The sequence below is a fragment of the Macrobrachium rosenbergii genome, chromosome 55 (genome assembly GCF_040412425.1).
Source record: "Macrobrachium rosenbergii isolate ZJJX-2024 chromosome 55, ASM4041242v1, whole genome shotgun sequence".
Taxonomy (NCBI): Eukaryota; Metazoa; Arthropoda; class Malacostraca; order Decapoda; family Palaemonidae; genus Macrobrachium; species Macrobrachium rosenbergii.
This window is the reverse complement of record NC_089795.1, coordinates 86,103,794-86,122,106: the sequence shown is the minus strand read 5'-3', so window position 1 is coordinate 86,122,106 and position 18,313 is coordinate 86,103,794. Positions and strand designations below refer to the sequence as shown.

The 18,313-nt window shown below is 37.4% G+C and overlaps 1 protein-coding gene across 8 annotated transcripts in view; it reads right to left on the bottom strand.

Moving 5' to 3' along the window:
* Positions 1-2,255: 2,255 nt before the first annotated feature.
* Positions 2,256-18,313, bottom strand: part of LOC136835570 (nucleolar protein dao-5-like) — a 47,673-nt gene continuing 31,615 nt past the window's right edge. For 4 of the 8 annotated variants that reach the window (XM_067099243.1, XM_067099249.1, XM_067099245.1 and 1 more), the window contains 3 exons: positions 15,417-15,853; positions 10,258-10,335; positions 2,256-4,000 (listed from right to left, as the gene is read on the bottom strand). In XM_067099243.1, the coding sequence (XP_066955344.1) occupies positions 3,947-4,000; positions 10,258-10,335; positions 15,417-15,853 (569 nt within the window). In that variant the 3' untranslated portion in view covers positions 2,256-3,946. The remainder of the gene's footprint in view (positions 4,001-10,257; positions 10,336-15,416; positions 15,854-18,313) is intronic. The other 4 variants (XM_067099246.1, XM_067099250.1, XM_067099248.1 and 1 more) reach the window with 1 other exon arrangement.

Sequence of the window (18,313 nt, the reverse complement as noted above, 5' to 3'; positions counted from 1 at the left end):
GTGGGGCCTAGTGTCACGCCAGCTTCACTCACCGACAGTGTTATGCACCAGTGGATGATAGATCACTCAGTAGACCTCTCAGCAGGTATATTCCGGTCAAGAGGAGTGTAGTGGCTGACAAGCTAAAGTTGTCAGGGTCATGTTTTAGGGACAGAGTGGTCTCTACATCAGGAGAAAGCAAACAGGCTCTTCTATCTATGGAGAAAGCAATGATAGACCTCAGCATGACCTTAGTAGCTCCCTTTTCGCCTCATGGAGAGTGGTTCCCCGATCTGCTAGCCTTGCTGTCAGTGGTCCCGAGAGAAGGTCCCCCATGGTACAACCTCCTCTGCCAACCTCACAGCGAGAGAGAACACCAATCAGTAGGATCCCTGTCTCTTCACGGTTGGAGACTATCCAGTATCTCCTGCGAGCAAGAGGCAGAGATGTATGGATATCTCAAAAGATCTTCCCCAGCCACGTACCATGGAAAATGGGCCGTCTACTGTGATTGGTGTCATCGACAGGTTTCTCTCCAGTCGTAACTTCTGTTCAGCAGGTAGCTGATTTCCTTATTTTTCTCCATAGGGAGAAATGACTTTCTGTGTCTGCCATCAAAGGCTACAGAACTGCTCTGGGTTTAGTCCTGCATTTGAAAGATGTAAACCTGTTCCTCAGGGGACATCTCAATGGTAATTTAAAGTTTTGAGCAGTCTTGTCCTCCTAGAGAGCTTAAACCACTATTTGGGTCCCGACTCTGCTGAGCAGTCTCACTCGTGCTCCATGTGAGCCTTTATAACAATCATCAGACAAACTTGACCCTCAAGATGGTCGTCTTACTGGTCTTGGCGTCATCAAAGAGAGTGGGTGAACTTCATGGTCTCTTTTGATGTTAAAAACACAAGGGGTTTGGGGTCCGTAGCCTTCGAATTTGTCCTGGAATTTGTAGCTAAGACTCAAAATCCCTGATTTCATAATGACAAGTTCAAGTCCTTTTAATCCCCTTTCTGGGAGATTTTGTTAATAATGATCCAGATGAATTGCCATTCTGCCAGAGCACTGCATAGCTATCTAAAAAGGACTTGTCACCTCAGACCTGGGTGTCGAAGGCTTTTTGTCAGCACAGGTCAGAAGAAAGAAGTGTCCAAGAGTACCATCTCCTTTTGGCTCCGTTGGGTTATCAGGCATGCTTATAGTTCCTCTTTAGCCTCTAATGCTGACACAGTGCATGCAAGAGCACATGATGTTAGGGGTTTGGGTGCCTCCTTGGCCTTCAAAAAGAATTTGTCTGTTCATAGGATTTTGAAGGGTGGTACTTGACTTCGTCAGACCACCTTCACATCCTTCTATCTGTGGGATATTGCCCACAGGTCCTTGGACATTTTTTCTTTTGGTCTGTTAGTGGCTGCTTAACAAGTTGCGTAGCGCATCCAGTGCCCCTGGCAGGACTCATTGTATCCTACCTAAGGTGATGGTATGAAAATGAGTGAATGAGATGACTGGTCTTTTTCCTTTTGACTTTCCCCTTTCTTCTCTACTGGCAGGCAGTGAGAAGATTGACCCATCATGTGCTGGAACTGGTTAGATACAGGTGAGTGTGGCCACTCTGTTTGGATATATTTTATTCATACACAAATAATTTCCCTCAGAAGCTAGTATCTTCCTCTCACAAGGGGAGAGAGGAATGATAAACAAATTAGTGGCTAACATAGGTTTGTCGTCTTGACAGACATAGTTCTTTTAACTTCCTCTCATACAATCTCTCTCCACATTGTGTATTAGCCTAGTAGTCTGTTTGATAAACTATTTATCTAACAGATCAGAGGCTTACATCTGCTTCCTTTGCTGCTTCTTAGCCAGGAAGTGAGACCAGGCATGCTGAACCTCCAGTCAGTTCGACTTTCATTCCTTCCACCAAAAGTGAGTCTATCCTTACACTAAAACCTAGGTTTGTTCTGCATCTGAACAAATGACAAATTTTTAATTAATTTATATTTTTCATAGCTAACAATCCTATGGTCTTAATGTAGACTGCCCACCTCTGGCCAACCCTCATTCTGGTTACCTGGGCTGGAAGAAACTGGATGCATCATGGGTGCTGGATGCATCATGGGTGAGATAAGTTTTGCTGATGCCTCCTTTCTCATCCCATTGGCAGAACCCTGTTGCCACCAATTCCTTGTACTACAATTTTAGGTTTTTTTCTCAAACCAATAACATTAATTCTGTGAGCTCTCAATCTCTTTGCAAGGTCCTTGTGAGTAGAAACAAGTCAAGAAGGTGAAACAGACTGATTATTTTATTATAATCAATTATTATGATAATTACATCAAAAGAAAAGGTTTCCACAGTTACACCAGGTTAGCTATGATTGACAAAACATAATAATTAAGTCTCTCAGCAAAAAACAGCATCAAAATACAGGTGGTAGAAACCTGTGAAAGAAGGCATAAAAAAAGTATGTAGAGTAGTGTGATAGTGGGGAAGGGATGAAAAGAAGGCATGGTGGAATCAAGATGTTCTAAAACAAAGAAAAAAACTTCAAACTCTGGCAGGGAATAGAGGATAGAGCCACGTAAGGGAGAAAAGGAAGGTGGCAAGTGACAAGGAGAGGAGTTGGAAGGAAAAGAATCAGAATCTCACTGCCACACTGGAAACTAAAACTACTCTTAAGAGCAAAGTGGTTGAGGAAAGATAGAAAAGATGCAAAAAGGGCAAATAATTTAAATTGGGGAAATTATTAAAACAGCAAAGTGGTTGAGGAAAGATAGAAAAGATGCAAAAAGGGCAAATAATTTACATTGGGGAAATCATTAAAACAGAGATAACAAGGGGATCAAGACAAACTTCTGAAGACCCTCTCAATGAAGAAAATGAATACAAACAATTATATTGGCTTGGCAGACTCCTCTCTTTGTAGATACTGCTCTGAGTCATCCAAAGAATAGGGACTACCCATTTTAAAATACTCGGGTGTTATTTGGGCCTCCAAAAACCTCCACCCACACCAACATATGGAGCAAGATCATCTTGGTGTTTAGGTCTGCTTTCAGCATAGAATCTGCAAATCAGATGATCAAGGAGTATTGGTGGAACTTCAACATAAGGATGCAATCAACATTCGTTGAGGCTTTGGATAATAAATTCAGGCTTCCATGCTGAATGGTGTCTGAGGAGGATATGGCCTGAATACACCCATGACTTCATGGGCTTCCTATCTGTTGACAGTATTCATAAGGACATCATGAGGTTGTTATATGAGGTCTGCTCAGTTTGGGAGCACCACCAACTTAACGAAGAGAGTTGATCCTTACACTCCGAAAGGGTGGTTGACAAATGTACCTCGATGTTAATAATTTCCCCAATATAAATATTTTGCTAGAACTAAATGAATATTTTATATTAATGTTTTGCTAGAACTAAATGAATCTGTATAAAACAACCATAATTTAACATCTTTAAAAAATAACTTTATCTAATTTCTTCAACTACTGTTGGCCTCTTAAAATAAATTTTAAAAAAGTGACTCTTCATACAGCATACAATTATGCAATACAAGTTCATTCAAATTACATTACATAATGAACAGTGTAATATCAGGAACTACCTGTATTCAATTGCTAACTGATAATAGAGAATAAAAATATTTGCACATTACAGATGAGGGAGTTCCTGTTACAGTATATCTTTTGCCAACACCATTTAAATCAACGAACAGTTTAGAATCTCTTAGGTATGGAAAATAAAATCTCTAGTACTTTCAAAGCTAATATTTATAACACAAAGTCTTTGGTAATGAAATAAAAAGTCCTTTAAAATTTGGTTTAAATGATGTCACCAAAAGATATTTACAAAATTTTGTTTTATTTCAATGTATGAAAAAACTACATTGTACATCCAAACAACAAGTGTACAAAAACTAACACAAAAAATTTTACTAATGGTTCGAAACCAATTGTTCAACTCCTCATTTGTTACTGTTGTGAGCACATTCTCCAGCATGTCTACCCCAGTCTTTGCTCTGGAAAAAAGTAAAATGAAATGAGAGACATGACATGAAAGGAAAAATACGTGCTCCAAGCTTGCATGGGAGACGTGTTAAGGCAGAGCTTCGGCAAGAACAAAGTAAAAAATAAAACTTACTACATGAAACATGTTTTTTCATACAAACCCACTGATCACAGACTTTTTTCACTGACGATGAAATTCCCAGTCACTCCCAACTTGAACTGGTCGAGATTAATAAGCGGCTTCTAATTCAATCTCACTTTCTGAGCCAAAATCCAGAAAGCCACCATGCAAGGAAGAAAGTGAGGAATCTGCACTATAATCAATGGGTTTATTTGAAAACTGTTTGGTGGTTTCATCCAAACCATATCAACCATACACTGCTTGGATTGCAATTTCGAATTTAAGATGGAGTTATAATCTGCTAGGCAAAGCCATATAATCACAGGATTAGTGAAGGACCAAGGTCAGTCAAAACAGGCACCTTGGAAGCCACACCCAACATGAGTGCCAGAGTGGTGAGAATCTGTTAAGATGATGTGGTATGAGTTACACTTCAAATAGAATTGATAAGGATGGTGTGACATTATTTAAAGGACAGAAAACACTCCATATATTTTCAACTTTAACTGGGTCAAATCAGTGTCTGACACGCCCGTTTAATACCTTGTGATTGTCTAAGGGAGCCAGAAGGAAACTGTATTGAGAGATGTTTCTTTAGGTATTGAGAGATGTTTCTTACCTATTTGATGGAAAAGACTTGTAGGAGTGCTGGATTTCTGAACTTACTGCAGATAAACCCTAACCTCTCTGCTGGGTCACAGTAGAAGGTCCTCACCACAAAAACAGCAGGGATAGCAAAAGGAGAAACTGTGAAGTTTATAGCAAAGAAGACCCCAATAGAACAGAAGTTGGCTGCATTCCCTTGACAAAGTATGGAGCCCACTGACACACTTCAAAAGTGGCCATAGCTAAAGGAAAATTAGTTATAAGGGTCAAATGAAGCAAATAAGATTCAAGTAAACTCATCAACCAACCAAATCCTAGCTAGGAGACTTTACAAATAGCCTTAAAACAGACTGTTCAAATGCCTAATACAGCCTGAAATGTTCTGATCAGCATTCACATCCAGTTATGGATGAAGACTTGAGAAAGACGCGCTCTGTAACCTTCAATCACAGATAAAGATGAAAAAGCTGGAAATTAGGACAAGAGGTGCTGAGTGATGAACCGTACTCCTTACATAATACTAATAAACTTGGTTCACTTTACTTGATAAAAGTTTAGTTGCTGAGGTCCTCCATGGTGTTGTAATTACAGTTGCTGCAACTTTAGGAAAGTCTCTCCTGGTGGATAACATACAAATTTGAAGATGAAGTAATTCCAGCTTTAAACCCTGGTTTTTAGCATAAGTAAGACAATGGATTACCTGCAACCCCATCTTTTCATTAACGGTTTCTTTAAATAACTGCAACTCAATCAAACCCCTAGGCGTCACTCTTGATTGCAAATGAACTTTTGAGAAGCATTCCGCATCTATCTCTCTGGACAAAACTTATGTTAAATTTACCTCTAGCTGCACCCACTTTTCAGCCTTTTACTTTACCTATAATTCTGCACCCTTTCTTCACTCTTGCTGTCCTACCACTCTAACCCCCTCTCCACTGTTTAAAGCACTGAATGGTGTAAAGTGCCCTAGTGCTTGGCTTTATAGCTAAATTTGCATACATCAAACCATATCAACCCTTGATCTTGATATTAATCTCTGGCATTGTCATTCAATCAGCTCACTGTGCAAGATGTTTAAGATACAGTATGTATTTCATAATTTTGATCATCCTTTGCACTCAGACATTCTCAAACTATACCATCCATTACATAATACTCAATATGGCAGTCAACTCTCACATTCTTACCTTTTCTTTTCCTAAACTTCAGCTCCATAGTTTTGCAGAGGGCTTATTCTTGTTATGACCAAATTGTGGGATGATCTTTCCTGACCCTGTAGCTGAATTGTTGGAACTTCATTTAAACTTGTCGCAAATGCTTCTGCATAGACAAGGCTGATATGAGTCTCACTTTACAGCACTTTACTTATTTATTTTTGTTTATATTTTATTTGTTATTTCTCTTTAAAAATTTATTCTTTACTTTTCAAGTTCCTTTTCTGAACTAGGATGCTTTCCCTGTTGGGGCCCTTGAGCTTGTCAGCATTCTGCTTTTCTAACCAGGGCTGCAGCTTGGCTTGTAATAATAATAATAAAAAAATGCTTTGCTTCATGCACCTGAATGCATTCTGCACAGTGAAGGGTTATTTCATAGCTAATGGGTTTGTACAAAAACTGGTTTTATTCTAAAAACAGTACAGTGTACCTGACAAAAGATGGTTGACAACAAACAAGTGCTGTAAGAGATAAATGTGCAATAGTGTTAAATATTTGGGTATAATTTTTGATTTAAATTGGAAAGATCATGTCAAATATATCAAAGCAAAGGATCTTCTTATTAAAGAAAATCTCACACACCAAATGGGGTGCAGGACGAGACACAAATGTCTATGCAATGCAAAAATTATAAATTATAGCTGTCCAATTTATTCAACTTCAGAAACAACTTTCTCTAGATTTCCATCACAACATATCGTTCAGGAGCCTTCCGCTCAAACTGTCTTCCTAGCAGAGCAGGCCAGCTGCCTCTAAAATATTACAGAGATCTAATTACCATTGCTGCAGGCACATCTCCTGCATCAAATAAATTTCTCAATCAAAATACAAATAATAACTCAAAACTCATTTACTAAAAAACTAATCAGTTGAATTTAATAACAACTTTACAAAATAATTAAATGATTCAAAAATTATAAATGTATGGAACACATAAGACGGAAGGGTAATCCCTTCATAATCTACACAGATGGATCAAAATCTCATCAGTTCAAGTTAAAACTATCCAAATGGGCCTTCCTCTAATATCATCAGTATTTACAGCAGAATTAACAGCCATACAATTGGCTCTCAAGATTATAACAAAAAAAAAATTCCTGCATGCCATGATTGGCGACTCAAGAAGTGCAATTGAAGCAATAGAATCATTTAAATCAAATAATCACCTTGTCCAAAATCAACGGAAATACATCAAATTAAAACGGCCTTCAAATTCAGTCCATGTAGGCATTGAGGGTAATGATTACACCCATATCAGACTGGCTAGCATCAGTTAAACCCTTAATTTATAGGGGATTGGCAAAATGATTGGACAAATACACCCCCACAAAACAAACTAAAACAAATTAAGATTTCTTCTACCCAAAAGCAAAAGAATCAATGATTCCAAGACTCAGAATAGGTCACTCCAGTTCTGATGTCAACTCCGTCCAAACCCAATAACTTGTGAATGATGACAATCAAACACATATTGATTGACTTCCAGATGGCATCATGAAAGAAAGACTTATTTACAAAATAAATCAATAAAGGATATTCTAGCAGAAGGTGTACTTTTCAATTAATAATATCATTCTCTTCCTAAACAAAATTAAATTGATAAGAAAATTTTTCCCCCTTTTTTTTTTTTTTCTTTCGATTGTTTTTTTCTAACTCCCCCTTTGTTATTATTTATTTATTTAGTTAACTACTTAATTTTTTATGTACTCTTTCCATTCTTTTCCCAGCCCTACCAAATCATTAACTAACTAACTATCATTTCTTCTTCAATATCTTGCAAAAAAAAACTTGGATTCTTCCATTTCTCTATTTCCTACAACATATCGTTCATAAACATGGGCAATTCTCAGTACCATTGCTGCATCATTATCCTGACATGTACCAATAATTAAATGATTCAGAATTATAAATGATGTATATAGCAAAATTTCTTTGCAGCTAAGCCCCACTGCATGCCAGTGATCAAATTCTTAACATATTTTAAGTAAATTACCAGAAAGGATTTGATTCCAGGGTCATGTTGAGGCCATGAATGATGACACCAAATTCTTATATTTTGTACTGCTACATAATATTGTGATGATTTTGATAAGCAGTTCCAAATAGACCAGAATTACAGCGTTATGCAGCCAGTATAGTTTTCTACCGCAAATGCTAAATAGAGAGATTAGCCCTTATAAATTCTATATTTTGAGTAAATGACAACCATAGGCCTACACATTCTTATATTTTGAATGACAGAGCGTAAAAATAGTTTTCTATAAATAGTGGAATGTATACAGTGGAATAGCATGCATGCATATACACTTTCATGTGTACACGTGTCGATGGCTGTAGTAATTATAAGGCCACTTACACCACAGAGGATAATAGTAAAACTTGTACTCACACAGCCGATGGCACACACAGACCGATCATAGGGATGTCTCAATCTTACACACAACTATCGAACTGCTCTCAATGAATTGTATAGAAAATATACTGTATTTACAAAAGGGGCTAACAAATTATAGTACTGTGATGATTAAATATAAGGCTGCTGTAGCATTTCTATGAAAATGAAGGGTACAGTAGGAAGGCATCGAGATACATAAAATAAGAAAAATAAATGATAGCTTAAAAAGACATGTATGAGATGATCCAAACGAATCTGCGAGTATCCCACGATTCATATGATTTTGGTATTCTGCAATGTTAGGTCAACATATGAAGGGTTTTCGAGGACACTACATGCACCATAACAGCCACAACAAAAACAAGAACCACAATAAATATACGATATGCCTATAATCTAAACATCACACTCTGCGTAAACCAACAAAAGACATGGGACATTTTTTAAGATCCTAGTATTTCAAAAGGAGATAATATCCTTAGGAAAATTCTCACCAAATTATATCCAGTGTGACTCATATAGCCTATCATACTGAAACTGCTTTTGTAGAGTGAAGTCACTGCTTGTCATCCCACCGAATGTGTAAATGATTGCAATGAAATTGACTTTATGACTAACGAAATGTAGTAAAATTTCCTGAAAACAATGTAATACCAGTCTGCAATAGCTCTGAGACAGTCTTTGTGTTTAAATCTAGAATGGTGAACATGCTTGGCAACAAGATGGTATTGTAATTGTCATTGTCCGATAATTGTGGTGCACCGATCTGAACACACTTTCCCTGTGTCACCTCTGTGGTCAAGTGAACCTCATTTACAAAAAACTACATTGCAGCATCATGGAACACTCCTAACGTCATTCATATTTTACCACCATTTTTAGGGAGATGTGTATTATGATTTTATTTCAGGGGATAATATAAAGTTTCCTTTTGATAATCAGCAAAACTTACTTCAGCTCGGTACAACAACCATTGCTAAATTATTGGAGATGAAAAGAACCACAGATTAACCAACTATCCGAAACTATTGTCATCCAATCAGTTTCGAGGAATGGTCATGATGTAAACAGTGGACAGGGCTTAGCTGCAAGGAGTGGTGGATTTTGCTATAGCAACACAAAAGTAATGGAGACTCAGGGTGCACCACAGATGGAATTATTGTTATTAGCCTGAGATGTTAAGCCAAACTTATGGCACTGAAACTCATTACAGTAATAGGTGGAGTGTGGATGTAAACCCACTGGCAAGTAAAACAAACTCTACACTCAAAATATGTTTTCCTCACAGAAGCCAAATGATTCAAGTGCAACTAAGATATTTAAGACCAAAATAATGTTTAAATTTGTAAAAGACAGGAATAAATATTATGTACATAATCACCATACTTATGGCTTATAAACCAAAATAAAAAAAAGATTACTGGATACAGTACAGTATTTGCAATACAAGGTATTTTAGTTTTTCCATGGAATTAGGGGAAACATGCTTACACCATGGCCAACAATAGGTTTAAAAATTCTGGATAGAGACATTAACCAAACACAAAATGAGTAAAAATTAAATTCTGTAAATATGTACCGTACTGTATATGCAATACAAGGTACGAGTATTTTAGTTTTTCCATGGAATTAGGGGAAACATGCTTACACCATGACCAACAATAGTTTTAAAAATTCTGGACCAACAATAGTTTTAAAAATTCTGGATAGAGACAATAACCAAACACAAATGAGTAAAAATTAAATTCTGTAAATATGTACAGTACTGTATATGCAATACTGTACAAGGTACGAGTATTTGTTTTTCCATGGAATTAGGGGAGACATGCATACACCATGGCCCACAATAGGTTTAAAAATTCTGGACTGAGACAATAACCAAACAAAAAATGAGTGAAAATTGAATTCTGTAAGTACGTGGGACACACTCACCTTGCAATCTGCACTACAGTACATAAGGCCGTTGCAGCACTCAAACTCGCTAGGAGACCCACATAAAAAGCATGATTCCTACAGCGAAAAGATCAGAGGTATATGAAGAAGGCACATAATGAATAATACATGTTTTATAATGTACTTAAATTTTTATGAAATACAGCATTTTCTTATGCTACATTATTTAACCCCTAAGGCCCAGGAACTTGAATGAAAGCTGTAACCAGAAACTTCCATACATATCTCATCTGAAGTGTGCCTGTGGCTGGGAGGTAAAAATGAGTCCTGTTGAAACACTTTTTACCACAGTTTTGTTATCTTTCCTTTTACATTTTGTTCATTTCATTCTTTATTTTTGCACATGTCCAAAGTTACTCCTGTTTAGGAGATGTGTTAGGGAGAGAGAATAAATAGGAAACCACTTACAAAAATATTGGATTGTCGTCTGTCATCACTCCAATGCCTCAATGAACATACGAAGAGAGAATGAAAAAAGAGAGAGCAATAAATGAAGTGACCAAAAATGACATTATTCAACTTTTGAGACCAATCAAGCTGGTATTAAAGAATAACAAATTAAAACAATTTAACTATACAGTATTCTGAGACCGAAAGCATTTAAGTCAGTTTGTGATTTTTTTTTACCTAACCTCCCCCCACCCCCAACAACACCAATACTGGCTGAAACGTGCATTAGGTTGTTAGCTTTCATGGGTATATCTTTCATTCACCTGGGCCATTTGGGTTAATATAAATCAAAGGAATCGGAATAGATCAACATGCAAAATTGGACTTTAACATAAGCTTTCCCAATAGCATGACACACTGTTACAAACTCAGACTTTCCTGTTTACTCATTTTTTAGTAAAGCTAATATTGTTAGGAGTAAAAATAAAATTATTGAAAAGTACTCTTTACAGTAGCATAAAAAAAAATAAAAATTCCAAAATATGTAAAGATTTTCAAATGCTGTGTAAAATCCACTGCTTTAAAAAAGCTAAGGACTTTTGCTTGTTGGTTTAGATAACCAAAGAATGGAACAGAATACAGTGGCACATCAACTTAGTGTATTTTGTTACTTAGTGGACTCGTTGGTGTCTGATAAAAACAAAACTATTTTTCACTTTGCGAAAAGTTAGATAAACATGTTGAAAGTTATCAGACAGTGGACTGAGTACGCCCAAGCCGATGACCTCACATCATGAGTGGATAATCAACTACGTACACTACAGGTATCGGACAGTGAAAAAATGAACACGCACATGATTATGGCTTTCCTGTTTGAGCCCGTGAAGGTAAACAGTGAATGAGCGAAAAAACACAGGCGCGCAACCAAAACGTTCCTGGGTGTGCCCGTGAGGGTGGATAGTGAATGTATGAACACACGCACATGTGACCAATGCTTTCCTGAGTGCACCTGGGAGGGTGGATGGTGAATGAACAAACAAACATATGTGTGAGACCAATGCTTTCCTGGGTACTGCCAATGTGGATGGATGATGAACAAGTGCACGCACACACACACACACTGCGATGCTTTCCTCTTTGTCCCTGTGGGGGTGGAAGGTGAACACACACAAGAATGGAAATTTCCTGTTTGAGCCTAGGTGCAGGGGTCCTTTGTTTCCAGGGTAAGAGACCCAGCATGACCGGGTGTTTGTATGCTTCAGCTGGTCACTCGACGTCAGTTGTCTACCCAGTGAAGAAATTGTGTTCCGTTATCAATACAATCTTTTTGGTGTTTGCTTTTGCAAAGAGCCTATCTGCAGTTATTTATCTTGTGAAAATTTCTTAATAAAATGCTGACATGACTGGTTAAATAAAGTGTAATTGCATGCAATCACAATTACAAAAGCTGCAAAACATTTCTAGTAACTATTTCTCTCTCTCTCTTACATTTTGACTGACTTAAGGTACTTAATGCAGTACAACATTTTCCTGTTCTTAATACAATACAGTAATGTAGTGTTACAAATTTTCAGTATGTCTGCATGTATACAGGGTATGTGCACAGGTAAGCATCACATTAAGATGAACTATGCACTTAAATTTGCTTCCTTGCCTTTTGTGCATTCTCTCTCTCTCTACCCTTTTGGGGATGTTTGTGTGTTTGCAGCCTGAAGCATGGTTCGCAAACCAGAACAGAAATTTTGAACAACTGGTTCACAACCCAATTTGTTCGTGAACAGGACTGTTCATTAACCGAGGTACCACTGTATTGCTCTTGAAAGCCTGTATGGTTAAAAATTTTACATTCTTTGGTCACTTCTCTTTGGTTAAATGGCTTCATAAAATCCTTGCAAGAAATAGCTACACTACTAGTATGGTAAATATAAATGCTGCTTAAAAAGAGAGCAAAGACTGATAATGGGTGCATAATGCCTGTATTTCTCCATGCAGCAGAAACATGGACACTGCCAAAGAAAATGTGGACTTTGAAAGGGTGACCAGAAAAGGCTATGATTCTTGGCTGCAGTAAGGTGGGAAGACTGTATTATGAATGAGGACTTATTCAGCAGATATGGTATCAAGAAGCTGAAAATGAAGACTAAAATCTCTAAGACAGTATGAACATGTGATGAGAAAGGATGACGAACAGTTGGTCAGAAAAGTAGTAGATATGGAGGTAAGAAATAAAGTGCACAGGAGTGGCGAGTTCATTTAACATCTAACCCCAAGAAAGGTTAATGATAATGATAGATCCAGAAGTCTTGGAAATGAAGTTCTAAAGCTCATCCACACTAAGTTGCACTTGTCCTAGTGAGTTTTTCTAATTATTCTATCCATGAGCATTGTATTTGAATTTCACTACCACTGTCTCTATCAGTATGACTAATGCTCTGTTTACACTATCTCCATCCAAGCACAATATTTCTTGTCTCATCAATGTTGGTAGTAACTGAAAATCTCTCAGTCAAGTCTGACCACTGATTACAATACAGGTAGGCATCAACTTATGACAGGGTTAGGTTCTTGCATGCATGCTGTATGTTGAATTTTGATTTTAACTCAATTTGCAATTCAGTATTCAGCATATACGGGCTACCCCATAGCCTAACCCCTTTTACTTACAGCCTGTCATGGTTTTATCACCTTGAATAAATTTTCATACAGTAACTTTCTTAACAGTCTTTACAATAATGCAATACAGGTATATTCATTTTACTTAGAATTTGCCTTTTTACCTTTATGTTCCTTTACCATGAATTGTACTTACCAAGCATTGCATCATTCACACTGTGCTGTAGACAAGCTTCTTGGTATATTATTTTCAAGAAATTTATTAAAAAGGTAATATTAATCTTCTGTTTTACTGTGATCTTCAATTTCCCATTTTGCCTTGTAATATCATGAACACCTTGTGTATGTAACTTATCCTGTGTTTATAACTACATGTGGCATTTCGTCAATTGTAGCATCCTATGCAAAGACCCACTGAGTATCACAGTTATATATTTACAGTAAACAGATGAACATTTCATCACTGTTGATATTATATTTCATTTCACTAATTCATTTTCCAATTCGCCTCAATGTTTTGTAACTTGCCCTATGTTTACATCCACATTTCATATACTTTCATGGTAAGCCAGTCATACCTGTGCCCAAAATAAAATCAGTTTAACCTTATTTTAGATGATTCGGATGAATATCACACCATAGTAATTCAGTATTGGAAAGTACTTTACCATTACTGATCTTTACTTTGATCTCAACCAATTTCCATTTTTTCATAATGCTACAAAACGCTTTTGTGACGTTTGCATATCACGTGTGGAGCACATGCTTTTGATGATGTTTACATTTGCACATTTACTCAAGTTTTTTCAAGCTTATTCTAGGAATGGTTATTAACTCAGACTTTGCATGATAAATGTTAAAATCATTTACCTTTTTTATTTTATGAATTCATCACAACTATCGATGAACTTTCTCACAGCCTTGTCATCTACACTTGCTGCCTCTCCTGTTACCAAACATTATGCAAACTGAATCTTCTTATGAACCTTTTGAACCAACAGTACTTGCAATGAATTCTTATCGATATTCATCACCTGCACGTTCCTTAAGGGTCTGAAACAGACTTCTAGCCCTTGCCTGGATAGTAGTGAGGCTTAATGATGTTCATTTTTTAATCTGGTCTTCTATCCACGCCATTAATAACTGTTCTATTTCATGGATTGGCCCTTGCCTTTGATTTATAATTACAGTATAGTTCATTGAAGTAAAACCTTTTAACAGCTTCACATGCATTCTCGATCCTTAAGAATTGTCAACACTGTTGAATGTGGAAGTTCTAGGTCACATGCTCTTGTTATATTCTTTTTCCTCCTTCATACTGATTAATCACATTCACTTTTAATTCCAAATTGATAGCCTTTCTTGCCTTATTGGGCGGCTGAATCGTTAGTGATGTAAGTGTCCTTTTTGCTGACATAATGCAACTTAATAAAAACTTTTTAAACAGTAAATAAAGTGCAAATGACAGCTATTGTTCTCGGGACTGATACTAGCACAAGACAGTATTGAGAAAAAAAAAGAGAAACCCTCCCAAGACTACAGATGGTACACAATCAAATGTCATTGAGCATCAGAGAACTTGGACGTAAACATTTTAGACAGATGAACATCAAACTGTTAGTCAATCCTTCCGACCTAGCGATACATTCCTAAATTGTTAAACTGTATGATCATATGCCATGCTGGATGTACATGGTTGATAAAGTGTGGCTTGCTTTACACGCATTGCTGGGACTGCTATTCATAAGCACTGCCTGCTGGAAGATGTTTTGTAAATTTTTATATTTCATACTTTCCTTATTTTCATTTTTTTCTTTTCGCTGCTGTCGTAAACATGGATTGTCATAAGTTGCACCTATCATAAGACAACATCTGTCTGTATTGCATTACTGTTACTTCATTCTGCCTATGGTTGTTTATCCAATACAGTTAAACAAACACACCTCACAAAAATTTTATCACTATCACCAAAGACACAAACTGAAACAGACATTATGGTATGACAAATATGCAAAACAATTCACTCCTATAGGCAGAAAAATTTAACAAAGCAATTTCACACAAAGACAATTAGCAAAAAGAGTACAGTATTTAAAATGAAGTAGCCAAATAAAAAAAAAAAAAACATTTCTTACCCCATTCTCTGGTGATGATGACCTTTCTTCATCATTTGGGCTAAAGTGGTCTGGTTTGGATAAAATCAAGTGTTTTGATGTGTCACCATAAACTGCTTCCGTTTTAGTTACTGGATGGGGGGTCGTGACACTCGAGTTGGAGGGCAGAGCTTTGGCTTGCGTGGCTGAACCACTTGTAATAGCTGGTTGTGCAGCGACCAAGAGGTGAGACTTCTGGGGCTGTGCCAGTCTAGCTGCACTTCCCATGCTTACAGAGACATGAGGTGACGTCTGTGAGGCACTTGAAAGCTGTGTTGTACTTGGTATGGAAAGTAAAGGAACAGCCGAGCCGAGAAACTGCGCAACAGAAGGTGGCTTGTCAATAAAGCTTATCCTCTGACTATCTGTGACGACAGGGTTCATAGCATTGACAAGAACAGGTCCAGAAACTGGAATGCCTGAAAAAATCAGATAAAAAAAATGTAAATATTGTACAATGGTAAGACTGAATCCTAATTATCCCTCCAACTTTGAGATAAACTTAATAATGCCATTTGGGAAAAATACACCCTATAATCAGATTTTGGGATTACAACAATTAAAAGTCTTAGCATATATTAAGAGTACTTTTGTTAATTGATTAAATATTTTTCATTTATTTCATTACTTATATTTGATTGTCAACTTCTTGTTGATATACTGACAAACAGTGAATTTCCAACACTGTTGCTTAAAAACTTTTATATATCTCTAAATTTAAGAAGGCTCATAATATTCTCAAAACTTAACTTCAACAGTAAGTTAGACTGTTTGATTAAGTTTTATGTCTAAAATCTAGTATTCTTGTACTATACAAATCTTTTGTACATATGCAATTGTATACATTTATTCTTACAGCTACCTTAGCTATCACAACCCTTATTATACATATTATATGGGTACATTACATATCCTAAAGACTTACAATACAGCAGTGACAATGATAGTGGTAATTAATGAAGTATTATGTAAAATATGATAAATTGTATACATTATAACATAGTATTTGTACTTATGTAATCGAGTCTAACGTATGTCTTTAAGGTTTGATTCAAGAATGACAGTGACCTATCCGTCAAGACATCAAGATATAATGTGTACAAATGAACTTTGACTCTGCTTTATATATTCCCATTGAATTTAATATCTGTATCTAGAATCTAAACCAACCCATCACCACCATGAGGGCCGAGTTTGAAACGTGGTTACATAAGGTCGGTTGTTGCTAATTCTCATGAGCAGGCTTGTGAACTGCCACAACCACATTTATGGGGTCTGTTGTCTGCCTTCAAGGGAGGGTTATAATTTAAGGAAGTCTGGGGTCCATCGCCTCACCTCCAAGGGTAATACTGTATTCAAGGTAAGCCCTACAGGACTTCTTATGCAGGCAGGGCTTTTTTGCCTTTTTTCTATACTTCTGCCTGTTGACAGAAATGAGAGAAAAAGAGAAGGTGGTCAAGGAAGAAGATGAAGAGGTAGATGGAGCATGCTGGCATTTCTTTCCCTTGCTCTGACTTTGCTTCTCACTGAAATCTTCAGCTACAATTATGGGCATCACACAGACAGGTGCACAAAGCACTACTGCACATATTTCCCTAAGGGCTGCTGTAGGAGTCAGGGGATCTCCAGCTGAGTCCCTGAAGCAGAAGCAGAACAGGAGAGCATCCAGAAGAGAGCAGTCAGTTGAAGTAATATGCCTGGCATAAGCAGCAGAGAAGAAATCTATAAGCAAGTCTAGAGATGGTCAAAATACCTTAGACACCTCTCAGGACTGATGGAACACCTACAGCAACCAACAATGCAGAGGTGATGACTGGAGGTGCTAGGTAACTGCTCATACTGAGGCTGGACACAAACCAGTCAACTATTTCAACAAAAGCAGATGGTTCATGTTGAGTTTCCTCCAGCTTCAGCGTTCCCCCAAGATCTGGAAGCCTGGGAAATGAACAGGAAAACAAAAAACCCGCAGGAGAAGCAGGAAACCCGGCTGAGAAGAAACAAAGAGGGAGCGTGGAGTTGCAACTGGTGTGTTACATCCTGAAAAGCTGGCACTTTCACCGAGTTTTGCTCTGGAAGCCGAGTTGGAAGTCCTTGAAATAGAAACTTTAACAAAATAACTGTGGAGTTAGTTCAAAAGCATGAATGTAGCTCAATCTGGAGACAAGCCATATTTCAAAAAGACAAACAAGTCACATTTCTAAAGTTGAAAATGACAAATTTTAAAGTAATTTGTATTTTTCTTAACTTACAAACCTGAGGTCTCCACATATGGGGGACTTACTTTCAGCGCTACCTGGAGCTGGCCATTTAACTAACAACAAGGTGGATATTGGTAGTTGTCTATCAACGATAGGGGAGGAATCCCCGCCATCTGGTTGGTATGCATTCACTTTACCTTTCGGCCTGGGAAGCAGAATGTGAGGGGGGGGGGGGGCTAGAGGGAGGATCATTTATGTAAAGACCTCAGGTTTATATGTTAGGAAAAATACAAGTTACTTAAAAAATTTGTCATTTGTTCCTACACATATATAAACCTCAGTCTTTACATATGGGATACTTACTTCTTGGTGGGAGGATTCTGAGAAAATCTCTGAACTGAATGGTAGTTTGCCTCACCTGGGGCTCCTCTTTCCTGGTCATGTAAGAGCACAGGAAGGGGACCCATGCCTCTGATCTGTTGAACATGTGTGATGTTCAACTGCCAGACTTCTGGGCCTTTCGAATTAATGGGATGTAGCATCACTGATTTGAAGAAAGGCTTGGATGCACGCACACCCCTCCTCTTTTGCAGCCGTACAACTTAGGCATGATGCAACCTGTCATCAAGAGCTGGGTGAGCTACATGACAACTGAGCAGCCACCACAGAACCCAAGGAAAA